Source organism: Phacochoerus africanus, chromosome 5 (genome assembly GCF_016906955.1).
Source record: "Phacochoerus africanus isolate WHEZ1 chromosome 5, ROS_Pafr_v1, whole genome shotgun sequence".
Classification (NCBI taxonomy): Eukaryota; Metazoa; Chordata; class Mammalia; order Artiodactyla; family Suidae; genus Phacochoerus; species Phacochoerus africanus.
This window is the reverse complement of record NC_062548.1, coordinates 6,794,755-6,822,441: the sequence shown is the minus strand read 5'-3', so window position 1 is coordinate 6,822,441 and position 27,687 is coordinate 6,794,755. Positions and strand designations below refer to the sequence as shown.

Genomic DNA, 27,687 nt, shown 5'->3' with positions numbered 1-27,687 from the left:
CTCACCCCATCTCACCACCCTGCCTGCCCTAGTCACACCTGCAGAAGTCTATGGGCCATGGGGCGCGCCAAATCAAGACTTCTGGGATTAGGACAGGCAGTCTCTGGGGAAGGCCTACCTGAAACAAATCTCAGTTTGCAGCGTTCTTGCCAATCCGAAACGGGGTCCTTCAGACAGGCCCACCAGCACAGTGCCTGCACCAATGGCCATCATCACTACTTGCCTGTCCTTACCTCAAAGGAATTCTGAGTTTGTAAATAGAAGCCCACAGTCTGTGCAGAGCAGTGGGGGGGGGGGGGGGTCCCCCTACCCACCACGCACCAACTGCCATTTGCACCCCACAGAGGGCAGTTTTACTTCCACTCTGGCAGAGTTCAAATGGGACGAGGTTCCATGAAAAACTCCGTCCACAGTCAGGGATTCTTCTAGCTCCAGTACCACTCAGTAACTAGACTGTCTTGCAATTCACACTCTAAGGAAACCAAATCACAGCATCAAAGTTACAGAAAAATCTTTTATTTCCCCTTGCCTACAACAACGGTCTTTGCAACCCTGGCTGCAGCGGGGAACATTTAAAAATAAGGACCCCGCTCCCCCTGGTCAATTCCTTCCAGCTGGACAGAGGATCCCGCTTGAGTTTGCTGGACTGCTTTCTCAACAGTTTTTTCCTTTTATGGCTTCAGCTGCAGCATATGAACGTTCCTGGGCTAGGGGTTGGTCTATGCCACAGCGACCCCAGATCCAAACTGCATCTGTGATCTGTGCCATGGCTTGCAGCAATGCTGGATCCTTAAGCCACTGCGGGAAGCCAGAGATCAAACCTGAATTCCTCCCCCACCCCCGCCCAGAAACAATGTCAGGTCCTTAACCCGCTGAGCCACAACAGCAACTCCCTATTTTCTAAATTTACCATGCATCAGGGTTGAGAACCACTAATTCAAATGGACCATCATTTGAAATGTGTAAAGTGAAACCACTATGAATTTAATCATCATTAAGGGCTGAAAGTTGGGGACTAAAATCTGGGGGGCCAGAGCAGAGGTCTGGGTGACTTCCGAAGCACTTGCTCCTCCCAATTTGTTAAAATGTTCTCTTCTTGGAGTTCCCGTCGTGGCGCAATGGTTAACAAATCCAACTAGGAACCATGAGGTTGCGGGTTCGATCCCTGGCCTTGCTCAGTGGGTTAAGGATCCGGTGTTGCCGTGAGCTGTGGTGCAGGTTGCAAATGCGGCTCGGATCCCGCATTGCTGTGGCTCTGGCGTAGGCCAGTGACTCCAGCTCTGATTAGGCCCCCTAGCCTGGGAACCTCCATATGCCACGGGAAGCAGCCCTCGAGAAAAGCAAAAAGACCAAAAAAAAAAAAAAAAAGTTCTCTTCCTTGTCCACACACTTACCCAAGCTCAAGAGCAGAACAGAAAGTGTCACAAGCAATGCTCTGAACTGTTTGAAAAAGTTCTCAAGAGCATTTCTAAATGGATCTGAAACATTTTTAAGCAATGGCTTCAGTTAGAAATAAACCAAAAAAAAAAAGAGGTTAGTTAAAACCCTGCCTTTCAAAACAGAAACATCTGCCATACAATGAAGCGTTCATAAAAGGAGAAATGTCAGTTTTGAGAAATGACATCCAGGTTGGCAATGTGTCTCATGGTCGGCCTTCCGTGGGGACAGTTCCAGGGATGGTCCATCTCCCCCATGTGGGTGACGAGTCTCTTCATCTCACTCGTGTTGAGGGCAGTTCCGATCATCACCTGCGTACGAGACACAAGGGCGTGTGTTCAAGGCTTGCTGGCCTCTGGCTGGAACAGCAACTCTGCAGGAGCATTTTTCTCTACAAGGAGGCTGCACAAGACTACAACAAAAACAATGCTCCCTGGAGTTCCCGTCGTGGCTCAGTGGTTAACAAATCCAACTAGGAACCATTAGGTTGTGGGTTCGATCCCTGGCCTCACTCAGTGGGTTAAGGATCGGGCGTTGCCATGAGCTGTGGTGTAGGTCGCAAGCTCAGCCTGGATCCTGCGTTGCTGTGGCTGTGGTGTAGGCCGGCAGCTACAGCTCCGATTAGACCCCTAGCCTGGGAACCTCCATATGCTGCAGGTGCGGCCCTATAAAGACAAAAAAAAAAAAGAAAACCCACAACGTTCCCCGCAAAGTCCCCCAGAATCCTACCTTCTAGCATCTCAGCCCCAGCCTCTTTGTGAAATCCAGCCCTTCAAGGGCTCTGCCGGGGCGGCACATCCTTAGCAGAGACGCTGACCATTCCTGCCCAGGACCAACCAGGATGGCAGCCCCACCACCAGCTGCGTCCCAGCCGTCCCGAGGGTCCATCTGGGTGACGGCGGTGGTCTTCTCACAGGCCTCCCCCACCCCGCCCCCTTGTTCCTTTAACGCGTCCTCCACCCAGGGGCCAGCGATTCCTTTTCAGGATAACGTCAGCTCACGTGGCTCCTCTTCAGAGCCCTCCTCTCACCTGAATACAAGCCCAAGTGCATCCCCAAATTGGTCCTCACTGGCCACACCTGAGAGCAAGCATCCCTGCCCCCACAGGACCCCCCTTGCCTCGGGCACAGCACACAAAGCAAGTATCTGCCTCTGGACCCCGGCACTGGCTGTGCCCTTGACCCAGGTCACTCTTTCCTCAAATATCTGCATGCCTCACGTCCCCTGTCCCTCAGGCTTCTGCTCACATGTCCCTGCCTCCTTTCAATGGAACAGCTCTCCTTGTCTGTCCCTCTGCAGCCCTCGCCCTGCTTTTTTCACTACACGGAATGAGCAGCCTCTGCAGCAAGCACAGAGAAACTGAGACCCTGAGACACAAGAGGAGGTGGTGACAGGCCCCGAGCTCTCTGTCCCTCTCCTTCTGCCCCGTGCCGGGAATATCCTAGAGCAGGATCCACAGAAGGGCCCTGCCTCACGGGAGGAAGACGGACAGGATGGCAGAGAAACAAGGCAAGTACGGTTGGGGCTGTGCCCGCGCTGGAAGAGGCCACTTGGGCGGGGAGCTCAGCGAGGGCCAGAGGAGCAGGGGTGGTAGCAGCAGCATCCAGGCAGAGGACAGCCCGCCCCGGGCAGCACTCGGGTGGTGCAGCAGCTGTGCGGCAGCGGGAGGGACCCGCGGGCGTGGGGAGTGAAGATCCAAAGATCTCCGCGTGCCATGAACATCCGGCCCAGTGAACACCTGGCTGTGAGCACAGGCCGGGCCCAGCTCCGACTCCCGCTCACAAGCTCCGGATCACGAGACCGAGGTCCGGGCTTTCTCAGAGAACCGCCTGTGGCTGCAGTCAGTCCCTGGGCCCTACCCTCTGCTCTGATCAAACTCTTCCTGGAGAAACTGCATCCAGTCCCTCGGCTGTAACTTACAAAGCCTAAACCTCTCTCTCCAGCACCGACCTCTCCCCTGGGCTCTGGGTTCACGGACGCCCCTACTCTCAGGCACCCCAGTCACATCCAGCAGGATCCCAGGTACGACCTGTCTGACAGCGCGCACGTGATGCCACCCCCACAGGTGAAAACGCTGCCGCTCTCCCCCCTCTCCCAATGACACCCCCTCTGTGACCCGTTCTCACCATCGCCCTCCAGCACCTCCTAACACACGTGGCGCAAATGCCCAGTTCCGACCTGTACTGGCAAGACCCTAAGTGGGTCCCCGGATGCAGCTCGCACCCCGGGTCCTCTGGTCATACGAGGTTGGCCTCTGGCTTCACCAAACACCCTGAGCCTCTGCCCTTGCTATTTCTTCTGTCTGCAAAGTTCTTCCCGGGGCTCCAGCGCACCTTCCACGGGTCCGCTGGGCAGTCGCCCGAGACACCCACCTGGCTTCCGGTGCTCCCTCCAGCCCCCTTACTGTCGGCTGCACTGAACCCGCAGTATCTGAGGCTGTCGTTATGCATGTTTATGTCCATTTCTCCCACTAAACTATACACTCCACGAGGACAAGGACCTCGTCTGCCATGTCACCTGTGTCCCCAGCACCCTGGCCACACGGTGGGGGCTCAAGGAGTCTCTGTTGAATGAAGGGAGTGGGGCCAGGGGATCAGACTCAAGGGACTTGGCCTTGACATCAGACTGGTCACCAGCCCTGCTGCCACCTTCCAGAACCAATCTGAGTGGTGGCAGCAGTGGACAACGCGCACTGCCCGCCCCACCCCCCCACCCCCGGCACCCCTGTGACAGGCCTGTGCACGGAGGGGGCCCAGACAATCCCGTGCAGCGCCCCCGAGGGCTTGAAGCTTGAAGCCCCCGCGCTTTCTGCGTCAGGGTCGTTCATCCCCAGGAGGTCCCTGGATGAACAACGCGGATAAACAGCTCACGACGAGGGCTCAGCGGAAGCTCGAGAGAAGACGCGGCTTGAGGGAGGTGCAGCCGAGCGGTAAGCACAGGTTGGGGGTCACGGAAACGCCGGCCGCGCCGGGCTCAGGGGCTACAGAGGGGCTCGGGACTCTGCAGCCCATGCACAGCCCAGTAGGGGGCGCATCTGCACCCGGAACAGTGCTGCCGGGCCAGCACGGGGCTGGGGACTGGGGACGTGCGAGGCCCACGGGCCCCAGCCGACGAAGCTGCTGTACGTACAGACTTCCGACAGGCTCTGGAGGCGAACATCTGCCGGACTCGGGAAGGGCGGCACATGACCCCCGGGCTGTCGCTCAGCATGAAGATCAGCTCGTCTATGTCCTGGGGCCCGAAGGTCCAGTTTTTACTCGTCGGCAAGGAAATCAACTTAGCTCTCTCGGTGACCGGAGCTACGAGAATAAAATCCAGAGAAAAACCCATGGCTTGAAGCTCCTCGCAGTGGGCATCGCAAGGTGGAGAGGGGGGGGCAGAGCCCTCACTGGGAGTGAGCCCTTTCCTCCCGCGTGAAATGCGTTGCTCTGTGGGACCCCCGAGGACTGTTCCCAGCTGCAAAAGGACACAGGTCTTTCGTCCTAAGTAAAAACTCACCATCTTCATCGATAACAAAATCAAAACCGTTCTTTCTGAATATGTCCAGATTTTCTATGAGAACCGCTTCATTGACCGCCGTTAAGTTGAGAGTCTGAGGCCTGAAACACGGAAATCTTGAAGTCAAACATTTCATGTCAAGCAGAAATGACACGAAAACAACGCGGTGCGTCTTCCGCGTGCACTGCGCAAAGCAACAGGAGGAAGAAGTTCAGCTACGAGCCTGTCCTGTCACAAAACCCTAGCTAGCATTTGCTTTTCGTTTCCTTTTTTTAAAGGAACTTTTTAGAAGTTAGAGTAACTACAAAAGTAGTTTGCCTGGGAGTTCCCATGGTGGCACAGCGGCAACGAATCCGACGAGGAACCACGAGGTTGCGGGTTCGATCCCTGGCCTCGCTCAGTGGGTTAAGGATCCGGCATTAGGTTTGCAGATGCAGCTCAGATCTGGCGTGGCTGTGTCTGCGGCCTGGCAGCTGTAGCTCCAATTCAACCCCTAGCCTGGGAACCTCCCCATGTCATAGGTGCGGCCCTAAAAAAAAAAGTTTGCCTTGTAAAATGGTCCTTTAAAGCATTCAATTGGCAAAAGAAAGATAAATACCGAATTCTGCAGAGACCATCCCATCACCGGAACTGCTCTAACCACAGCTGAGGGCTGACCCAGGGGGCCCCGACTTTCTGAACACATGAATTCCACGTGCTCCAGACAGATCTGGTATGTCCTAGAAACTGCCCTGCAGCAAAAGGATTTTCTGGCCAACTGGTGATCCGTGTTTTTGCCTACCTAGCTAAAGAGGTGTGCTACTTAGAAGAACCCACTAGCTGTGTGACCTTGGGCAGCGTCTTTAACCTGGGTCTCGGTTGTATCACCTGTGAAAGGTGGGTATTGATACAGAGTAACCACTTCATGGGTTTGTGAGGATTCAGTGGATTCACCCATGTAGGCTGCTTCCACCGTGCGTGGCCCAAGAGAAGCACTCCATAAATGACAGGTATGAGTAGGATCATGCAAGAAGCATAAAAACCTGCTGTACGGGTACTTATGGCCAAAAAAACACAGATCGATCCGGGGTAGGTAGGTGGGTGGGTGGATACACAGGGAGAGGCAGACACACCCATAAGCTAACGGATTTAAACGGGAGTGCCACCACTGCAAACTGTGAGCACCGGAAATGAACTCACACGATAAGCCTTTGCCCCTGGAGAACCGTGTGCTGCTGCAGCATCTCAAAGTTGTATTTCTCGTCCGTGGCGTGCTGGTCCACGATGAAGATATCTGCATTCAGCTTGGTGATGATAAACCCCAAGTTAAACTGCCCGACAATTTCCATCTCTGCAAACATCTCTTTACTGTGTGTAGAAAATGTTCATTAGAAGACACTTTAGAGGATCCTTTCTCGGATTATAAAACAATGAAAAATAGCATTAAAAATACGATATAAAGCAATAAAAAGTACAGAAACATAAAACAAAGTCCCTAACGTTCTGCAGAGAACATGATTCATCCATTCAATTCTCCAGGTGACATTACCTACTATTAACAAACATATCATTATAGACTTTTATCTAAACATTTTTTCTTTCTTTTTTTTTTTGTCTTTTCTAGAGCCGCTTCCCACGGCATATGGAGGTTCCCAGGCGAGGGGTCGAATCGGAGCTGTAGCCACCGGCCTACGCCAGAGCCACAGCAACGCGGGATCCGAGCCGCGTCTGCAACCTACGCCACAGCTCACGGCAACGCTGGATCGTCAACCCACTGAGCAAGGGCAGGGACCGAACCCGCAACCTCATGGTTCCTAGTCGGATTCGCTAACCACTGCGCCACAACGGGAGCTCCCTATATGTACTTTTTAATTTTGATAGGAGAACTATAAAAGTTTACACTTCCACAAATAGAGTACGGTTGTCCCTGGGTACATACAGGTGACTGGTTCCTGGACCCCCGGGACACCAAACAGCAGGGATGCTCAAGCGCCTTACCTAAAATGGCACAGCATCTGCATGTAACCAGCACAGCCTTCCGTATACTTTCAGTCCCCTCTAGATCACCTGTAATACTCCATACAAGGTAAAGGCTCTGTAGATAGTTGCCAGCAGATATGCCAAACTCAAGTTTTGCTTTTTGGAACTTTCTAGGATTTTTTAGACTTGGGGGGGGGGGGTCATTTTTGGCCGTCCTGCAGCATATGGAGCTCCCAGGCCAGGGATGGATCGGAGCCACAGTCACAACCTAAGCCGCACCTGCGGCAATGCCGGATCCCCAACCCACCACGCGGGGCGGGATCGAACCCGTACCCTGGCGTGTCTCAAGATGCCACTGATCCCACTGCGCCGCAGCGGGAGCTCCTTGCATTTAAAACCTTTTTGTTCTGCAGAGGCAGAACTGGAAGATAAGGAGGGCCACCTGTACAGAAATACCTTTTCGTCAATATTTGGTATCGACTCTTCTAATGAGGAGCACCCCCCCCCCAGCCCCCACCCCAGGATGAGCTTCAGACCTTGTTGGAACCGACGGGGCTGCAGCCCGCTGAACAAAAATAAGATTGCTAGGAGTACTACAGTGAGCAATGCTGGGCCTGCTGCCTGCTGCCCGTGCCTGCCTAGCAGGAGGTAAAGAGGAGGGCTACCCAGAAGCTAGGAGAGTCATAGCGGCTCCTGCAGTTTCGCGGTGTCCCTCCAGCGCCCCCTACTGAGAGAGTCTAATGGTGCAGCTGGAGAAACATGACACACCTCAGCCTCCAGGACCGAAAAGCAGGGCAGAGAGGGTTTGGAGCCGAGAGGCAATAAACTGGTAACTGGCACAAATGCCAACCTCCTGGCTCTGATCCCATGCCCTTGCAAGAACCGTCCGAGTCAGCTCTGGTTCCATGGGAAGAACCTGCGGCAGCTTGAAGACCCACCCAGGTCGTCCATGACGTTGGCAGGTGTGTCTCCCACCATAAACTAAAACAGCATCTGGCGTAAAGAAATAAAACTTTACAGCCCGGTATGTTTAGTTATAATCCAAAATACAGAAACAGGAGCTGGTAAAACTACCTCGATTCATTGCTACCTCATTTGCAGCTCAGTATGTTTTCCTACATTTCATCAGAACGACAGCTCAGAACAGAAGTCAACCCAGCAGCCGGGCCCTGAAAGCCAGGAGGCAGTGCCAGGCCCATCACGGATCATGGTTTTGCAATGTGACCTTCTGGGGGATTTGTAAAAATGCAGATTCCTGGGCTCTACACTCAAGATTCACCAGAGCTACCCAAGCGGAATCACTAGATTCTGGCCACAGGTTCTGCTTGCTTAACAAGCTCTCAGAGTACATTGAAGAGCCACAGTAACATGTCATCAATACATGTTTCTGGGCTTAATTAAAATCTCTATTGAAAAACAGCTTAAGGAACCTGGCTCTCTTCATTGGACCCCTCAGAGTTCACAGACCCTAGGTCACAACCAAAGAAGTTCATGTCTATTAATTACACGCCTTTTTTTTTTTTTTCTAGTTTGCTGTGAGGACTGGACAGGATTCCACACCCTTAGCAGGCAGTGGGGGGTTTTGTGGGTGTTTTTTTGTTTGTTTGTTTGTTTGCTTTTAGGGCTGCACCAGAAGCGTATGGACGTTTCCAGGCTAGGGGTCGAATCAGAACCGTAGCTGCTGGCCTACACCACAGCTCATGGCAATGCTGGATCCTTAACCAACCAAGCAAGGCCAGGGATTGAACCCCCATTCTCAAGGATACTAGGGCTTGTAACCCACTGAGCCACAATGAGAACCCCCAAGTAGTGTTTTTCTTTGCTTTTTTTTGGGGGGGGTGACACACCCACAGCAAGCACAAGTTCCCGGGACAGGGACTGAACCCACACCACAGCAGGAAGCCAAGCTGTGGCAGTGACAATGCTGGATCCTTAACCACTACCACACTTTTCAAAAGAAAGCTTCCTGGAAAACCTTTCTCCTTGTAAGCTAGCCACTATGAATATCAAAAGGAATTGTTAATACTCCTTAAAAGAATTTATTTTATTTATTTATTTATTTATTTTTGGGGTCTTTTTGCTATTTCTTGGGCCGCTCCCGCGGCATATGGAGGTTCCCAGGCTAGGTGTTGAATCGGAGCTATAGCCACCGGCCTACGCCAGAGCCACAGCCACACAGGATCCGACCCGCGTCTGCAACCTACACCATAGCTCACGGCAACGCCGGATCGTTAACCCACTGAGCAAGGGCAGAGACCGAACCCGCAACCTCATGGTTCCTAGTCGGATTTGTTAACCACTGCGCCACCACGGGTATTCCTCCTTAAAAGAATTTATAGCCTGGGAGTTCCCTGGTGGTCTAGTGTTAGGACTTGGCACTCTCTCCTGTGGCCCAGGTTCAGCTCCTGGTCTGAAAACTGAGATCCCACTTCAAGCCACTGCATGCCTCAACTAAAAACAAAACAAAATAAAACAAACAAACAAAAGTTTCCTAATAATAAAAAAAAAATTTTTTTTCCCCTAATAATCTAAATTAGGCAAACCTGTGGGGTCCAGACTAAACATGCTAAAAATTCAGTATCACGGCTGCGTTGCACTATTTACGGAATACAACATATTTCAGTTACTGGTGAGACAAAACACAAAATTTTTAAAAGTAAAAGTTAAATATGTCAAGAGAATGCATCATTTTAAGGGTCAGAATGTTGGACATGATTATAGTCAAGTGGTGGTGACCGGACTCGATTTTCTGTATCATGAATAGTTTTCTTGAAATTGACTTTTGCTTAAACTTCTCCCATGCAATCTTCTCGACATCAGAGTTTGGACACCGTGTTATAATTGCTCCCGTTAAGATGGGAAAGTGGGAAACAGCCATGCTGAGCAAAGCTGCGGTGGAGTCAGTGCAGGAGGAAGTCACCGTGGGCTGAAAACCTCCAGGAGGAGGAATGAAAGTGGGGTCACGAAAGCCTCCATTGATCTGGGGGGGCTGGGAAGGATGCGTGGGGAAAATCGAAGGAAACAGTTCTTGAGAGGCTGCAGGCAGCAGAACCGCCTGGCAAAAGTTCTTGAAAGCAAAGGAACTTGAGCGGCAGGGAAACGAAGTTAGGGAATGGGAATAAAAAAAAGAAAGTTACCTTATCTCTTTTCGTAGCTCATCTTCTGCGGCTTGATTTTCTCCAGGGCAAATCTTGGCCCGAAACTTCCTGTAATTCTGCTCGCCTTCTCGCTGCTGCTCTTGGCGACATAACTGCTTTATCCGTTTGGCTAAAGAACGCATGGAAAAGTCAAGGGGCACTATTTTCTTCTCAATGTCAACAGCGACATCCACCTCGGCCGCTGCCACGCTCTGCGTTGCCACCGGCTCTGGGGGGACGTCGGGCTTTAAAGGCACCCCTTCCTTTTTAAAACGCTTGGGGTTTGGGGATGAGGCGTTCGGGGGCTGAGGCCGGCGGAGGCCGCCGGCCTCTTGGTCTAAAGGGCTTTCCGGGCCCGCACAGCCACGGTCAGGTGCAGGGGCCTCTTCACAAGCCTCCACGTGTTCTTGCGAAAACCCGTCCTCGGGGGGCGCTTGCCGCAGGGTCGCTGCTGGGGTGGCTGCCCGTTTCGGGGGCGCCGGAGCCCTCCCCGGAGCCGGCGGAGGCGCTGCTGTGCCCCGAGGCCTCCTCCGAGGCCTCCCCTGGGCCCATCGGGTCAGAGGGCGCCCGGGCGGAAGCCATCCCCTCCTCCCTCGGTTCCGAGATGCGCGTGCGGGAGCAGAGGGGCCCCGGGGCACCGCTTTTCTGCCGCGGAGAAACCCGCCTGGCGTCGGAGGTCTTCGCGCCCCGAGGCTTGTTCTCGGGCGCCTGCCGCAGGGAAAAGGCCTCTCTCAGTCTGGAAATGGTCACTGCCCTTTTCTCTTGTCCCGCAGCCTTCAACGGGGCGGGATGCTCCTGCTTCTCGGGCCCAGGCCTTTCCGTTTCTGCCGGATGCCGTTTTATTAAGTTACCTAAGCAGACGTGAGCAGAGGACAAGGTCAGGGGCTGCGCAGAAACGGAATAAGGGGCTCTTTCTACTGGAACAGGCACTTCCCCAAAGAGGAGCACGGAATGCCTCATCCGACCTAGGAAAACGGCTCTCCATGCACCATAAAGGGGAGAAATGAAGACCATGGCAGAATGCTTCTATATACTCATCAGAATGGGTAAAAAAGTTGTGACTGCTCACAGGGTTGAGGAGCAAATGGAATGCTTCAACACTGCGGGCCGGTGGTGAAACTGGTTACAGCCACTTTCTAAAACTGGGAGCAGCTCCTGATCTAAACATGCACCCCTGTGACCCTGCGATGCTTCCTATCAGAAAGGTTTGGGGGTTCCCGTTGTGTTGCAGCAGGCTAAGGATCCCGTGTTGCTGCAGCTGTGGAGGAGGGAGCCGATGCAGCGGAGAGAGGATCCCTGGCCTGGGAACTTCCATTAGGCAGCGGGTGGGGCCAAAAAAGGAAAAAAAAAAAACAAAAACAGGAAGGTCTACAGATGCTCTCCTAGACGGGGATACTCGTGACAGCTTTACTCACGAAAGCCCCAAACTGGGAACAATCCAGTTGTCTGCAAATAAACCGTGCTCTTTAAATACAATGGAACACCTGTAACAGCCGGAGAATGAATGGATCCGCAGTCACCCAGGACGTGAATGAGTCTTACAAACAAAATACTGAATGCAACAAGTGATGAAAAACACATATCCTGGACGACTTCAATTAAAAGCAGATAAAACGGATCCGTGGTGTGGGAAGTCAGTCAGTAGGACCTTTCCCACCGAGGCTCAGCGGCTGAAAAGGGGCACAAGGGTGGCTCCGTGGGACTGTTCCCCGATTGCGGGGCTGATGCGCTTGCTCACCATCTGCTGGCTTCTGGGTGGGTGCTGAGCTGTGATGAAGCGGCAGAAAGGAAGGCGTGGATTCGACGGTGCGGAGGGGGCTTCTCTGTGTGGGGTGGCCTCTATGGCAGTGTGTGTGTGCGTGTGTTGTGTGTGTGCATGTGAGAGAGAGAGAACTTAGAGCTGCTGGCACTGGCCCTCTCCACAGACATGTGGTGCTCCCTACCAGGCTCCACCCAACCTACACACACACACACACACACACACACACACACACACAGAGGCAGCCACATTGTCCCATGCAGAGAATGGCCAGCAGAGACATGGGGCCCACCACCTGGGTCGGCAGCTCTGCCACACTCCTGTCCCTGCTCCTGTGCCCCCTCCCACCCCGCAGCACCGCCCACCGTCAGGAGCTTGTGTCTCCACCATATTCGCCCACTGCCACAACCGCCCACGGTGGTGGCACTCCACAGAAGCCCACCCCCACCCCCACCCCACTGTCTTCCAAATCGGCCTCTCCACCCCCCACCCCCTGGAGGCGAGGGGGTTAGGAAACCTTAGGGCAGAGCCACTCTGCATCCCTGCCCCTGCCCCTCGACCCTGGCTTATGGCTCCTGGGATCCTAGGGTTACAACGCTTCATCTCAGGCCAGTTTCCTCTCATGGTCACCTTAGCTTTCCATAAAGCCAGTCTCAGCTGCCTGAGCTGCTCCCTGGCCTCTCCCCCTCGGAAGACAGTGATGGGCGCCCCCCTCCTCACCTCCATCTGCACAGACAGACCCCGAGAAAGAGGGCGGGCTGGCCTGGAGAAACATCCACCCCAGGAGTGGATCTGGCTGTCAGAGCAGCAACACCCACGCCTCCCGCCCCGGAAGGCTGCTGGGGCTCCCCAGCCACACATGGCGCCGATGCACTTGGTTTGGATGCAAAAGAATAAAACTCACTACTTAAACACAAAAGGCTCATCACTTTAGGACCAGGTAGTAAAAGAATGACCGTGCATATTTTTACAGATGTCAAACCAGCTTTGGGTCAAGTCTTCATCTCAACATGGCACACTCAGCGACGAGTGCACAGGGGTGACTTGAGGCCAGATGGCAGAGGAAGGGCCTCCCCAGGTTCCCTACTCCATAAAAGATGAGAAAGGGGCAAAAATTGTCAGAATCAACGTTTTCAGAACCCTGGAAATCAACAAGAGGCTTGCTGCCATCGAGGAGCATTTATGGAAAGGGAACTGTTGCATCTGGGTAAGAACGTACCCTGGGTGATCACCGAGGCAGTTCTGGTCCCTTTTACCCAGACTACCTTAAATTTGCAAAATCTGCAGCTAGACACTTCCTTTTTTTTTTTTTTTTGGCACACCTGCAGCACGTGGAAGTTTTGAAGCTAGAGATCAAACCCGAGCCACAGCCATGGCAACGATGCCAATTATGCCAGATGTTCAACCACCAGGCCACTAGGGACCTCTCAGCTGCACACTTTCGAGGGTGACACATCCCCTCTGTTTAAAAGCGGAAATTCTGTTTCACGCCGAAGAGACTTTAACGCTGGAAAATAAGCATCACACGAGCTGTTGGTTCTAGACGCGGCTTATACACCTGTGCCTTCCTTACCTTCGACATCCAGCAGTGACTGCTGACGGATGCTGAGTTTGTTAACGTCATGATCGAACATGTCTATCAAAGACGTCTTCAAAACTGCCAGCAAAAGCTTCTCCTCCTGTAGTAAAATCTGCCTCTTATCCGGAGTAACGTTGATATCGACACATTCTGAAACAACACGGGAAAGACGCTGGTTGTATTCAAATGCGCCCTTAACCAAAGAAATGTTCCCATTGACCAATTTATTCGCCTGCATTTACGAAAAGCGCAGGGTCCAGACTAGTATTCATGAACTCTAAAACTAGCTCTTGCGGAGTTCCCATTGTGGTGCGGCAGGAATGACCCCGACTAGTGACCATGAGGACACAGGTTCAATCCCTGGCCTTGCCCCATGGGTTAAGGATCCGGCGTGGCCGTGACCTGCGGTGTAGGTCACAGACGTGACTCGAATCCCATGTTGCTGGGGCTGTGGCGCAGGCAGGTGGCTATAGCGCCGATTCAACCCCTGGCCTGGGAACTTCCATATGCTGCAGGTGCAGCCCTAAAAAGCAAATCAATCAATCAATCAATCTCGCTCTTTCAATTTCTTTTTTAAACAGACGAAACATGCAAGTGTCTGAGGGTGAGACTCCAAAAGAAAAAAGCAAACAAACACACGAAGATGCATGCTAAAAGAAAAGTACAAACATGTCATTTTCATCACGTATTGAATCTGGTTAAAAATTATCACACTAGGACACTGTTGGCAGGTGTGTAAATTGATGTAACGCGGTCACATTCACTGGCCCAGTGATTCTACTTCTAGGAATTAATCTTAAAGAAATACTCAAAGATATAGGTAACGATTTATCTATAAACACAGATATTTAAATTTCCAAAAATTGAAAACAACTCAAATAGGCAAAAACATAAACGTTTACAAATCCAGATATATCCACACATTGAAATATACCACAGCTATTGAAATCATGGTTCTGAATAAATTTTAATGGCATGGAACATGTTCCCACCTAAGACTAAAATACAAAATTCCCCGAAATTATTTTCTCGCCCCAAAGGATATGGGTAGATTATATATCATGACTAAAGTGTGCACATATTTCTAAGCCTCTAAAAATATATACTGGATAACAATACACCATAATTTTAACAATAAGAAGAAAAACATCCACACGAAATTATTTTCAAAATCAGGGAGAATATTTAGTCTACTTTTGCCTGCGGCCACCATGAAAAAAAGGTCACCTTTTCCTAATACAATTAACATAGTTTCAAGTGGAAAGAAAGAAAGCCTGTATAAAAAATAATAGAATTTTTAGGTAGTTCCTGTCATGGCACAGAGGAAACGAATCCGACTAGGATCCATGAGGACGTGAGTTCTATCCCTGGCCTAGCTCAGTGGGTTAAGGACCTGGCATTGCTGTGAGCTGTGGTGTAGGTCACAGATGCGGCTTGGATCCTGCGTGGCTGTGGCTGTGGTGTAGGCCAGCAGCTGTAGCTCTGATTCAACCCCTAGCCTGAGAACTTCCATATGTGCTGGTGCGGCCCTAAAAAGCCAAAGAAATAATATAATTTTCAGATTTTTTTAATATGTCAAAACTGAAAGTCTATTAAAAAAAAAAAATCACCATTAACTGTTACTATAAAAATCTCTTCCTGATCATAGCAGAGCTTTATAATTTCACTGTGTTGTTTTAGGAGTTTAAGTCACAAATTTTACTGAAATCTCAGTGGCACTTACCTGCATCAACAGAAATGTTAAGAACAACGAAAGGATACTGATGCCGATTGTACAGGTGATAGACCTCATTCACCAGTCTGGAAACCTGCACAAAACCCAGCAATTAGAGGCCTTCCCATCGTGGCTCAGCAGTGAACAAACCCCACTAGTGTCCATGAGGACTTGGGTTCGATCCCTGGAACCTCCATATGCAGTGGGTGTGGCCCTAAAAGGACAAAAGACAAAAAAAAAATAATTTAAAAAAATAAAAAAACCCACAACAATTAGAAAAGAATAACACTAGAACTTTCCCTTTTCTAACAACATGCTGTTCTAACCAACCACTAAAAGCATCCATTTTTAGTAACTTCCCTGAGTATAACTGTCCTAAAACAAACTGCATTTAAAGTGCACAACCTGAGGAGTTTCCATTGTGGCTCAGTGAGTTAAGAACTCGACTAGTATCCATGCGGATGTAGGTTCGATCCCTAGACCTCCTCCGTGAGTTAAGGATTCAGCGTTGCCGTGGGCTGTGGTGTAGGTCATGGATGCAGCACGGATCTGCGGCTGTGGTGCAGGCCAGCAGCCAAAGCTCCGTTTGGACCGCTAGCCTGGGAACCTCCATATGCTGCCAGTGTGGCCCTAAAAAGACAAAAAAAAAAAAAAGGTGTACAATATGAAAATCAACTATAATTTTTTAAAAAAGGCTTAATAACAAAAAAAGTGAAATAAAATAAAATATGAACAACCCATGGGGGAAATAAACTTTAAGAAATATTTTAAAGTGTACAATTTGATAAGTTCTGACATACATATATATATACCCATGACCCAAGCCCACAATCCATATAATGAATACATCCATCACCCAAAAAAGTTTCCTCTTGCCTCTCGAATGGGTATTTTTAATCACAGTTTTATAACACTGAATCTTTTTCTAAACTAAAGATGCTCTTGAAGAAATGTCAATAAAATTAAGATGCAGAGGGTTTTCTGTTGGTTTTTTGGGGGCCACAATAAGCAATGGCTTGATGTGGGATCTCAGTTCCCAGACTAGGCATTGAACCCAGGCCACATCGATGAAACCACAGAGTCCTAACCACTAGACCACCAGGAAGCTCCCAAATGAGGTGCAGTTTAAATGCTCATAAAACACATTTAAATGTACATGGAGGAACTCCCATTGTGGTGCAATGGAAACGAATCCAACTAGTATCTATGCGGACGCAGGTTCGATCCCTGACCTCACGTAGTGGGTGAAGGATCCGGCGTTGCTATGAGCTGTGGTGCAGGTCACAGACACGGCTTGGATCCCGTGCTGCTATGGCTGTGGTGTAGGCCGGCAGCTGCAGCTCCAATTAGACCGCTAGCCTGGGAACCTCCATTTGCCATGGGTGTGGCTCTAAAAGGCAAATAAATAAATAAATGTACGCAGAAATGTATTTATATGACTTTATAATGCGATTATTAATGGCATTAGAGATAAACCATAAAAATCACACCAGTGATGGTACAGGTTAAAAGTGGAGACGTTGAACCGTACCTGGTTAACGGAAGGAATTTTAAAGTGTCACTGGAAAATAGAACCCATCACCGAGGTATGGTGTTTTTGGAGACGCGAAGCCAAAACTGACCACTGAAAAGGCTATCATCAAATCAAGACGATGATCTTAAGTGTGGGGCAGAAGTAATTCGGGCCCTTATTTTCCCAGAAAATTGACAATGAAGAGAAAACACAGCAGCAGACGCATGTGCGTCCGTCTAGGCTGAAATGTCCAGAGGGTGGTGAATGTTTTCAATTGTTTACTTTCTTCTAATAACGTAATTCTGGGAGTTCCCGTCGTGGCGCAGTGGTTAACGAATCCGACTAGGAACCATGAGGTTGCGGGTTCGGTCCCTGCCCTTGCTCAGTGGGTTAAGGATCTGGCGTTGCCGTGAGCTGTGGTGTAGGTTGCAGACGCGGCTCGGATCCCGCGTTGCTGTGGCTCTGGCATAGGCCGGTGGCCGCAGCTCCTATTCGACCCCTAGCCTGGGAACCTCCATATGCCGCGGGAGCAGCCCAAGAAATAGCAAAAAAAGACAAAAAAAACCCATAATTCTTATAACAAAATATGTTTACACATACATGTATATAAAATTGAAACAACTGGGTGGTAGACTTTTTCACATGCCTAAAATAGGAGTTCCCATCATGGTTCAGCGGTAACAAACCCAGCTAGCATCCATGAGGTTGCAGGTTCAATCCCTGGCCTCGCTCAGTGGGTTAAGGATCCGGCACTGCCATGAGCTGGGGTGTAGGTCGCAGACCCGGCTCGGATCTGGCGTGGCTGTGGCTGGGGTTTAGGCCGGCAGCTACAGCTTCGATTCGACCCCTAGCCTGGGAACCTCCATATGCCACAAGTGCAGCCCTAAAAAAAAAAAAAAAAAAAAAAAAAAGTTAACAACATTACAAATTGAAGGGTAAAAGAAGAAAGACGAATCCAACAAAATTTTTCAATACCTTTGCTGGGTCGCAAGGCCGCCGATTGATAAAGAAAAACTGTCTGTCGGTTGAACTCCTCCCGACGCCGTGAGTACAGCGAGAAATAAAACCTGAGATGCTGTTCAATGTTAGTGGTTAGAGCAGGATTCCAGAGCAGAAAGGGCCAGACACGCATCACACCCCACATTCTCCAAGTGAAAACTGAAGACATGACATAACCCCTGGTGACAAGCCCATGGATGTCAACATCCCTTTTCTTTTTTTCTTTTTCTTTTTTTGCTTTTTAGGGCCACAGGTGCAGCATATGGAGGTTCCCAGACTAGGGGTCGAATCAGAGCTGCAGCTGCTGGCCGACACCACAGCCCCAGCCACGCCACATCCAAGCCGCATCTGTGACCTACACCCCAGCTCACGGTAACACCGGATCCTTCACCCACTGAGCAAGGGCCAGGGATCGAACCCACGTCCTCATGGATACTGGTGGGGTTCGTTTCCACTGAGTCATAACGGGAACTCCCAGTATGAACATTTCTGATGAGGCATGTCTGGGTTCCATTCTGGTGAAACATAAATGGAACACAGACCCTCTGGAATGTTCCAGTGCTCCCACTGCTGACAAATCCATCACGGGCAACACAGTGGGTTAGAAACTGATGTGTTTCTGTTCTCACTTCCCCGACTGAGTCCTTGGTCTCTAAGCAGGGAGGGGGTCTCACCCCAAACTCACATTCTAGAACCTCTGTTCAGTCCCCACCCAGCTGTCCCGGGGCACCCGATGCCCTGTAGTCAACAGCTCTGCCCGCATCTGCACCCTCTTCAGTCTGTTCTCGGTTAGCAAGCCTCTGTCTCCTAAGGCACTGGCGAAGGGCTGGGGCCCCCAGAGATCTACCCCAGGAACACCTGGGTATCCATGAGAACAAGACCTTAACATAAAGAAATGAATCCCCCTTTACAATCAGGCATAAGCTGAAGGCAGGGGGAGGGAGGGTAAGCTGTCACAGAGCCAGTCCTGCTTGTGGAAACACGGCTAGTTTTCTCATACTAAAAGTGATGACACTGGATTGGACTGTGGGTAAGCCACCAGTCACCCCTCCTCTGCCAGATCCAGCAAAGGGAAACACTGTACATCGCATAATTTCAGAGTTATTCCAGGCGTTCCTAAGACAGCTCAGTGGGTTAAGGATCCCTGGCCCTGGAGCTTTCACGTGCCATACGCACAGCCAGAGGAAAAAAAAAAGAGGGAGAGTTATTCTAATCACTCACTCAACACATGGCCTCTTCCACAAAGACTAATTCAATAGGAAACTCCCTGAAGTGTACCAGTCACCCAGAATATTAGTTGTAGTCAGTAACTGACTCCTGAGAGTTCCCTGGTGGTCCAGTGGTCAGGATTCAGCACTTTTACCACTACACCTGGGGTTCAATTCCTGGTCTGGGAACTGAGATCCCACATTAAGCTGCTGTAAACCACAGCCAAAAAAAAAAAAAAAATCTACCTGACTCTTCTCTATAAATCCTCCTTCTCAGCAGGATACTGCCTACAGTTTTTATAATGGACATAAGAAACTTTAAGCTTTAAAATCATGAGCTTTAAGAACAAACCAAGAAGGGGAGAAAAAAGCTCAAACAACCTGACTGTCATTTTCCCAGCAGCAATCTACTTACCAAAACAGATTGTGCAAAGCATCAGAACAGCTGAGGCCAAACTCTTCACAGACCGAGTCACTAGGGGGCAGCTGAACAAAAGAGATGAGGCTTTGCAACTGAAAGAAATCAGGGCGCACAGTTACTTCTCAACAGAGAGAGAACGGGACTAACCTTAAAGGGAAGCTACAAAGAGAGTCTGGACGTGGTGTTTTCTTTCCCAGCCAAGCGAGCCACATTAAGAGTCCTAAGAACAGGAGTTCCCAGATGGCTCTGCAGGTTAAGGATCCGGCACTGTCTCTGCAAGAGCACAGCGTCGATCCCTGGACAGGGACCTTCCAGCATGCTATGGGGATGGACAAAAAAGACTGCCAAGAACTTCAATAGCTGTTTTTTGCAGTTCTATAATAATTTTGATTTATCAGAAAGATAAAACACTTGTGCTCCGACTTACCCATAATCAATACATGGCCCATAATACTTTACATTTTTCCAGAGAATAAAAAGATCATTTTCAAACTTTCAGCTAACATTTATTTTTGTGATAGCTAATTTTTTTTAATTTTTACTTTTGGTCTTTTTAGGGCCCCACCCATGGCATATGGAGGTTCCCAGGCTAGGAGAGGAATCCGAGCCGCAGCTGCAGGCCTACGCCACAGCCACAGCAATGCCAGATCTGAGCTGCATCGGCAGCCTACACCGAAGCTCAGGGCAACACTGGATCCTTAACCCACTGAGGGAGGGCAGGGATCAAACCCACACCCTCAGGGAGAGTAGCTGAGTTCTTAACCTGCTGAGCCACAATGGGAACTCCATGACACCTAATTTTTAAAAAATCAACTCTCGGGTTTTCTTCTCTTTCCTATTGGAAAGGACAATAGAAACCTGCCATTACTCCCTGGAGTGATAAAGTGTCTTGAAACCACTGGCCACCACTACCTGTTTCTGCCCAAACACAGATCCGATGTTTTCCTTGATGCTGGCACCTCCGCTGGTGCTCACGACGGGCTGCCGCTTGCCCTGCCCGACCTGATTGGTGCAAGTGACACGGACTCCTGACGAAATTATACAGTACGCGTGTAAGACCTGGACCATTTTGGCAAACTCCTGTTTGAAAAACACAAACATGAGGACTCCAAGTCGCTTCCGTCTTAGGAGAATCATGTGATTCAAGCGATAACAGCCCATTCGAGGCTCTCTGATCATCTCACAAGTCAGGTGAATTGTTCCTAACAGAATGACCCATGAGTTGAATCTCCACACATGGTATAGAACGGAAATCGAGTTCCCATCCTGGCTCCGCGGAAACGAAATCTGACAAGTCTCCATGAGGACGCGGGTTCGATCCCTGGCCGAGCTCAGTGGGCCGGGGATCCAGCATTGCCCTCAGCTGTGGTGCAGGTTGCAGACACAGCTCTGATTCAACCCCTAGCCTGGGAACCTCCATATGCCTCGAGTGTGACCCTAAAAAGCAAAACAAACAAAACAATAGCATGACCCGACCCCCCCCCCCAAAAAAAAGAAAGAAAGTATATTCCCTCTAACCTTGTCATCTCTCATCTCTCCTGTAGAAATTTATCCTTGTAGAAATCTGGCACAATCAAAGATATACTACAGAACTGTTCACTGAAACAAGCTGTAATTGTGAAAAATTATAAATGACCTAAGCAACTGCCAACAAGGGGCTAATTAATTAATTACAGTATGTCCAAACAATGGTGCCATGAGAAAGAATAAGGTAGTATCAATCTGCCAAAAAAGATACCTACGGTATACTGCGTAAAAAGTCACAGCATAGAACAGCATACATGATATGATCCAAGCCGTGTCTGCGACCTACACCACGGCTCACGGCAACAAAACTGTAAACCATATACACATGAGTACATATACACAGATACACACACACACACATATATAAAAAATTTATAACTGCTTTTTAAACACAATGGTCAGACAACATTTAACTGTTTCATATATTCAAATTCGTAAAAGTTGTAATAATTCACTTTTCAGGGAGCCAAGAAAAATAATCTTATTAAAAAACAAAGACAGATTCAAAACAATAACATTACAAGACTCATTTCCCACACTAAAACACCTACTAAACACACTGCGATGATTCTTTTCAAGAAAAGGAAAGGGGGGAGAAGACAAATTAGGAGTTTGGGGGATTAATATATACACACTACAATGTGTAAGACAGCTACACAACAAGGACCTATTATATGGCACAGGGAACTATGCTCAGCATCTAACCTATGGAATCTGAAGAAACAAACAAAAAAAAATATATATATATATATACACCCACACACACAAAATAAATCAATTTGCTGTGCTCCTGAAACTAACACAATATTGTAAATTAACTATACTTCGATTTAAAAAAAAGAAAATCTTAGGAGTTCCCGTCGTGGCTCAGTGATTAACGAATCCAACTAGGAACCATGAAGCTGCAGGTTCGATCCCTGGCCTTGCTCAGTGGGTTAAGGATCTGGCGTTGCCATGAGCTGTGGTGTAGGTTGCAGACGCGGCTCAGATCCCGCATTGCTGTGGCTCTGGCGTAGGCCAGTAGCTACAGCTCCGATTTGACCCCTAGCCTGGGAACCTCCATATGCCACAGGAGCAGCCCAAGAAATAGCAAAAAGACAAAAAAAATCTTTAAAGCGCGGGGGGGTGGGGGGGGGGGGAGGAAGGCAAATCATCAAGTTACATCTTCTTTTGTTTGTTTATTTTTTTCCTAGGGCCGCTTTTTTCCCCGGCCTGCACCACAGCCACAGCAACACAGGATCGGATCCGCGTCTGCAACCTACACCACAGCTCACAGCAATGCCAGATCCTTAACCCACTGAGCAAGGCCAGGGATCGAACCTACAATCTCATGGTTCCTAGTCGGATTCATTAACCACTGAGCCACGACAGGAACTCAAGTTACATCTTTGAAGGGAAGAACCAAGCTAAGCACTTCCCAAAAAGTGAAGGGACGAGGAGGAAGCCAAGTGCCAACGACCCTGAGCGATCCTGTGCTATGCCAGCTCATCACACACCCATGCCCTTGGAAGCTGGCATTCTGAATTCACGTACCTTTTTAATATTCCTTTGAAACTCCTTATGGCGCACAGGCAGCGTATAAAATAACTGCTGCACGCTGACCGTCGTCCCTCTGGGTCGCGGGTAGGGGGATTTCTGGAGGATTTTTCCATTGTGATCAAACACCAGTCGAGTCCCAACCTTCGCGGACGTGTGGCAGGTAGAAATGGTCACGTCACTGTTTGGGAGGATGGCAGCGTGACACAGTCAGTTTCAGATGCACAGGCGCTGGCTCTCGATCACGCGCTCACTCTCTCGCTTTTTTTTCTTTTTGTCTTTTTAGGGTCGCACCCACGGCACACGGAGGTTCCCAGGCTAGGAGTCAAATGGGAGCTACAGCTGCCAGCCTACACCACAGCCACCGCGAGGTCAGATCCGAGCCACGTCTGCGACCTACACCACAGCTCACAGCCATGCCGGATCCTTAACCCGCTGAGTGAGACCAGGGATCGAACCTGCAACCTCATGGATTCTACTCGGGTTCATTACCCCTGAGCTGCAATGGGAACTCCTATACAATGTTTTTAAATTGAGAAATTACTGCTTTAACTTACTAAATAACAGTTTTATTTACAATACTATTTGCTTCATTTCCTTCATCCTTCATCCGCTGCTTACATTTCAGAAGTTATTAACCACGTAGAAAGCCAATAAGGTCTAACAATGGAGAAGTTAGAAGCTGAAACACTCAAGACAGAAAAGTGTAAAACAATAACGATTCTAATCATGCTTTTTAATTTTCCCGAGAGTTTTGTAAGGGGTCAAGTTAGTGGATAAAAATGTGGCATCACCTCAGTGCACAGAGCGAGCTCAGAGCTTCCCCCCGAAAGCCAAAAGTTTCAACCTGAGTTAGGTCAGCAAACTCTTGAATCTTAGAAGTGTGATGCTTCAGTGCTGAAAGAGGAGGGGCGCAAAGTAAGGCCGAGAGAATCTCCAGGGATACAGCCGCAAACGCACACGAAAACCCCCCAAGTGACTGCTCTTAAAAAGCTGTTTTCTGTGTTTTGGAAGCGAGTGGTACCCCGACTTCAGAGACCTCTTGCCCACACCTTTTTAGACAGCGTTAGAAACATTCAACTTACTTAAGCCTTCAAAGTTTTCTTCTTCTACGCCGCATCCGTTGTCTGAAACTTCAATGAGATCCATCCCATGGTCTTTAAGCCGGAGATCTAGAAAGTTGAAGATATTTATTTTTCCAATTGAGCCGTGCGAAGAGTTTTTTTTTTTGCTTTGCTTTTCTCAGGGCCGCATCGATGGTATATGGGAGTTCCCAGGCTAGGGGTCAAACGGGAGTTGCAGCTGCCAACCTATACCAACCACATCCATGGCAACCCCAGATCCTTAACCCACTGAGCAAGGCCAGGGATCAACCCCCATCCTCATGGATACAAGTCGGGTTCATAAACCGCTGAGCCACAACAGGAACTCCCCAAGTCTTTCTACTGACAGTCTCTATAACTGCAAATTTGAGTCCTAACTATATTTATTTAAATGTCCAGAGTTCCCCCTGTGGCTCAGTGGTAACGAACCTGTCTAGTATCCATGAGGACACAGGTTCAATCCCTGACCTCGCTCAGTGGGTTAAGTATCAAGCATTGCCATGAGCTGTGGCATAGGTTGAAGACACAGCTCGGATCCCTCATTGGTGTGGCTGTGGTGTAGCTCGGCATTTGAAGTTCTGATTCCACCCCTAGCCTGGGAACGTCCATGCGCCTCAGGTGCTGCCCTATAAAATGACAAAAAATAAAATAAAATAAAATAAATAAATAAATGTCCTACTGTCAGCGCAGTGGGTTAAGAATCCAAATGCAGCAGCTCAGGTCACTATGGAGGCATGGGTTCAATTCCCGGCCAGGTGTAGTGGGTTAAAGGATCCAGCATCGCCACAGCTACTGCTGTGATGCAGCTCAGATCCAAACCCTGGGAGTTCCCGTCGTGGCGCAGTGGTTAACGAATCCGACTAGGAACCATGAGGTTGCGGGTTCAGTCCCTGCCCTTGCTCAGTGGGTTAAGGATCCGGCGTTGCCGTGAGCTGTGGTGTAGGCCACAGACGCGGCTCGGATCCCGAGTTGCTGTGGCTCTGGCGTAGGCCGGTGGCTACAGCTCCGATTCAACCCCTAGCCTGGGAACCTCCATATGCCGCGGGAGCGGCCCAAGAAATAGCAACAACAACAACAACAATAACAACAACAAAAGACCAAAAAAAATAATAATAATAATTTACTACTACCTAAGGAGTGCAAAATTTAAGTTAAAAAATGGTAATTTCTCAGTATACAAACATTTGATTGTCTTATTACCGTAACAAATATTTCTTGAATAAAATAGCGTAAACTGATTATTTATTTGGTTTAAAACGCTCCCAGGAGTTCCCGCTGTGGCTCAGTGGTAACGAGCTCCACTAGAATCCATGAGGACACAGGTTCGATCCTTGGCCCTGCTCAGTGGGTTGAAGATACGACGTTGCCATGAGCTGCGGTGCAGGTGGCAGATGCGGCTCAGATCCCGAGTTGCTGTGGCTGTGGTGCAGGCTGGCAGCTACAGCTCCAATTCAACCCCTAGCCTGGGAGCTTCCATGTGCCTCAGGTGTGGGCCTGAAAAGACAAAAAAAATAGATAAAAATAAAATGCTCCCAAACTTACCAATATTAGTGGCGCCTGCATCCACACTATTTTCTACCAATTCCTTGACAGCAGTGCTGAGACTAAGTACCACTTGCCCAGAACAAATCTGATGGACTGACTTCCGATCGATAGGTTTGATGGCCTTAGCAAGTTCTGAACTAAAGAAACCAGGTACAAGAAACAAAGCAGGAAGTTAATTATGTATTTTCATCCATGTCTTAACAGTGAGAAATGACTCATCTCTGCTTATAGTTAATGCGTCTAATCCATTCAATACAATAACACATCCATTTATTCTATTCATAAATATACATGGTGGTCTTCAATCCTTAAAACGTTTGTCCAAAAATCTGCTGAATAGGTACCTCACATATAACAGATATTTCTTTTTTTTCTTTTTTTTTTTTTTGTGTGTGTATCTTTTTAGGGCTGCACCCACAGGATATGGAGGTTCCCAGGCTAGGGGTCTAATCAGAGCTGTAGCCACCGGCCTACATCACAGCCACAGCAACGTGGGATCCGAGCCGCATCTGCAACCTACACCACAGCTCACGGCAACGCCAGATCCTTAACCCACTGAGCGAGGCCAGGGATTGAACCCACATCTTCGGGATGGTAGTCGCTCTTGTTAACCACGGAGGCATGACGGGAACTCCTCAAATGTAATGGATGTTTAAAACCTAATTATACTGGGAGCTACATGAGGGGGCCTATGTCCCCCTCAAGCTATGAGTCAGTAATTTTTTGGAATTCCCTAGTAGCAGTTAAGGATTTGACATTGTCATGACTGTGGCCTGGGTTTGATCCCTAGCCGGGGAACTTCTGCATGTTACTGGCCTGGCCCAAAAACTAAAATAACCTTTTGCAACACTGCTACAATGAGATCTTCTTTCTTGAAAGCAGAAAGCAACATTTCCCACACAATTTGAAAAATCAAAAGTCTGGTGGGAAACCTAGAGCGTTCATATCAAAATCAAAACCATCTTAGAGGAGTTCCCACTGTGGCTCAGCAGTAACAAACCCGACTGAGATCCATGAAGATGCAGGTTCAGTCCCCAGCCTTGCTCAGTGGATTAAGGATCTGGCATTGCCGTGAGCTGTAGTGTAGGTGAAAGACGCAGCTTGGACCCTGCATTGCTGTGGCTGTAGCGTAAGCTGGCAGCTGTAGTTCAGATTGGACCCCTAGCCTGGGAACTTCCATATGTCGCAGATGTGGCCCTAAAAAACAAAAATAAAATAAAATAAATTTTAAAAACCATCTTAGAAACTGGGTACAAAATGGATAACTATTCCTTTGATTGTCTTTGAATCCCCACTCCAAATCCAGGCTGCATACTCCTGCCTTAGCAAAGGCCCTCACAGCTCTAGCTGCACCTGCTTTCAGAATTTTCCAACTGGTTTTTCTCCACTTTCTCTCTACTCCAACCGACACTCCATGCTACCACCTGAGCTACTTTAGGATTCACAGATCTGGTCGACTACTTTTTCTGCTTAAGATTTTACTAGCATCCTATTGTCTGCCACATCATTTCAAATCCAGTCAGAATTACACCCCAATCTATTCTCTCTGTCTCTCTCTTTCTCTCTCTCTGGTCAATCCTCTACCCATTGCCAATTTCCCTCTATTCTGGTCAGAGTAAACACCAGTCTCCTTTAGACACTACTCCTTGCCTACACAGGTGTGTCCAGACCACTCCCCTCCTCTTCTTCTGCCTGGCAAACTCCTGCTCATCCAAAAAATGTTCATCCATGTGTTAAATTAATCATTTCCAGTAAACTGTAACATGGATGTAACTGAACATCGGGGCCTCCCTGGGAGAGAAATCTTTGAGGATTTCCCACAGCATCTAACACGGAGTTGATACGCAGTAAACCCCTGTAAATAAAGAAACATCTTTTCTCTTCATTCGACCTTGCAAAGAATTCCACTCAAGTCTGTCTTAAATGTGGAAATTGCAGATGACACCAAATAAAGTGGAAAGAAGTATCTTTAAATATTTGGCCTTTTTCCGCCCAAAGGCTTACAAGTACATTCCTGATATTTATTTTGAGGAGTGGAGATACAACATTTACATACAGACGGCAACTCTGGGTTCAGGAATCTGACACTGAGTGTGAAAGCGCTACCTGAAGATTCGCTAACCCGAATGCCGTGTCCTTTACCAGCCAGTAATCGCATACTCAAGGAGATAGAGAAGTACTTAGTTTTTTTTTAAGACTGTGCGGCCATGCAAATTAGCTTGTACCTTAAAGCCTTCCCTAAAATAACTCTCAATTTTACAAAAGAGAGAGAAAGCAAGCAACCATGTAAAAAGGAAATGAATTCCGTTCAGTGGGATTTCAAGGTCCACGGCTTCAGATCCACGGATGCGACGCAGCGTCTCCGCAGGGCCTGCCTGGGAGCTGGCCGAATCCCCGCGAACCCCGACTTCAAGGTGCACCCACAGGGCAGCGGGGCCGGCTAGCGAAGAAAAGCCCCTCCCAGGCCTCCGGGCCGCCAGCTCGCCCGGCGCCGCAGTCACTTTCCCCTCCTTTCCAGGGGTCTGGAACGCCGTGGACCTTACACTCGGCGACGGCAAAGGGAGACTGCACGCACGGCTCACCTCGGCCCCTCGGCTCGCTCCATGGATGCAGAGCCTGACCAGGGACAGATCGCGCGGCTTCTCCTACACCGGCCCCGCCAGCCGGCCGCCCACTGGCTGCTCCAGACACTGCGCCCCGCCCCCGCCACTTCCGGATAAGACTGGGAACGCTTCCCACAGTCCCCCTCGCT

General features: G+C 49.3%; 1 protein-coding gene across 1 annotated transcript; it reads right to left on the bottom strand.

Moving 5' to 3' along the window:
* Nucleotides 1-500: 500 nt before the first annotated feature.
* On the bottom strand, nucleotides 501-27,647 carry PMS2 (PMS1 homolog 2, mismatch repair system component). Its single transcript, XM_047779507.1, is given in 16 exon segments — nucleotides 501-1,748; nucleotides 4,567-4,736; nucleotides 4,936-5,036; nucleotides 6,115-6,282; nucleotides 10,032-10,459; nucleotides 10,461-10,882; nucleotides 13,364-13,519; nucleotides 15,093-15,177; nucleotides 17,572-17,671; nucleotides 19,219-19,316; nucleotides 20,137-20,304; nucleotides 22,285-22,468; nucleotides 23,082-23,184; nucleotides 23,373-23,459; nucleotides 24,933-25,072; nucleotides 27,518-27,647. Coding segments are annotated over 16 exon segments (2,577 nt in total). The 5' UTR covers nucleotides 27,541-27,647; the 3' UTR covers nucleotides 501-1,604.
* Between the last annotated feature and the right edge of the window lie 40 nt (nucleotides 27,648-27,687).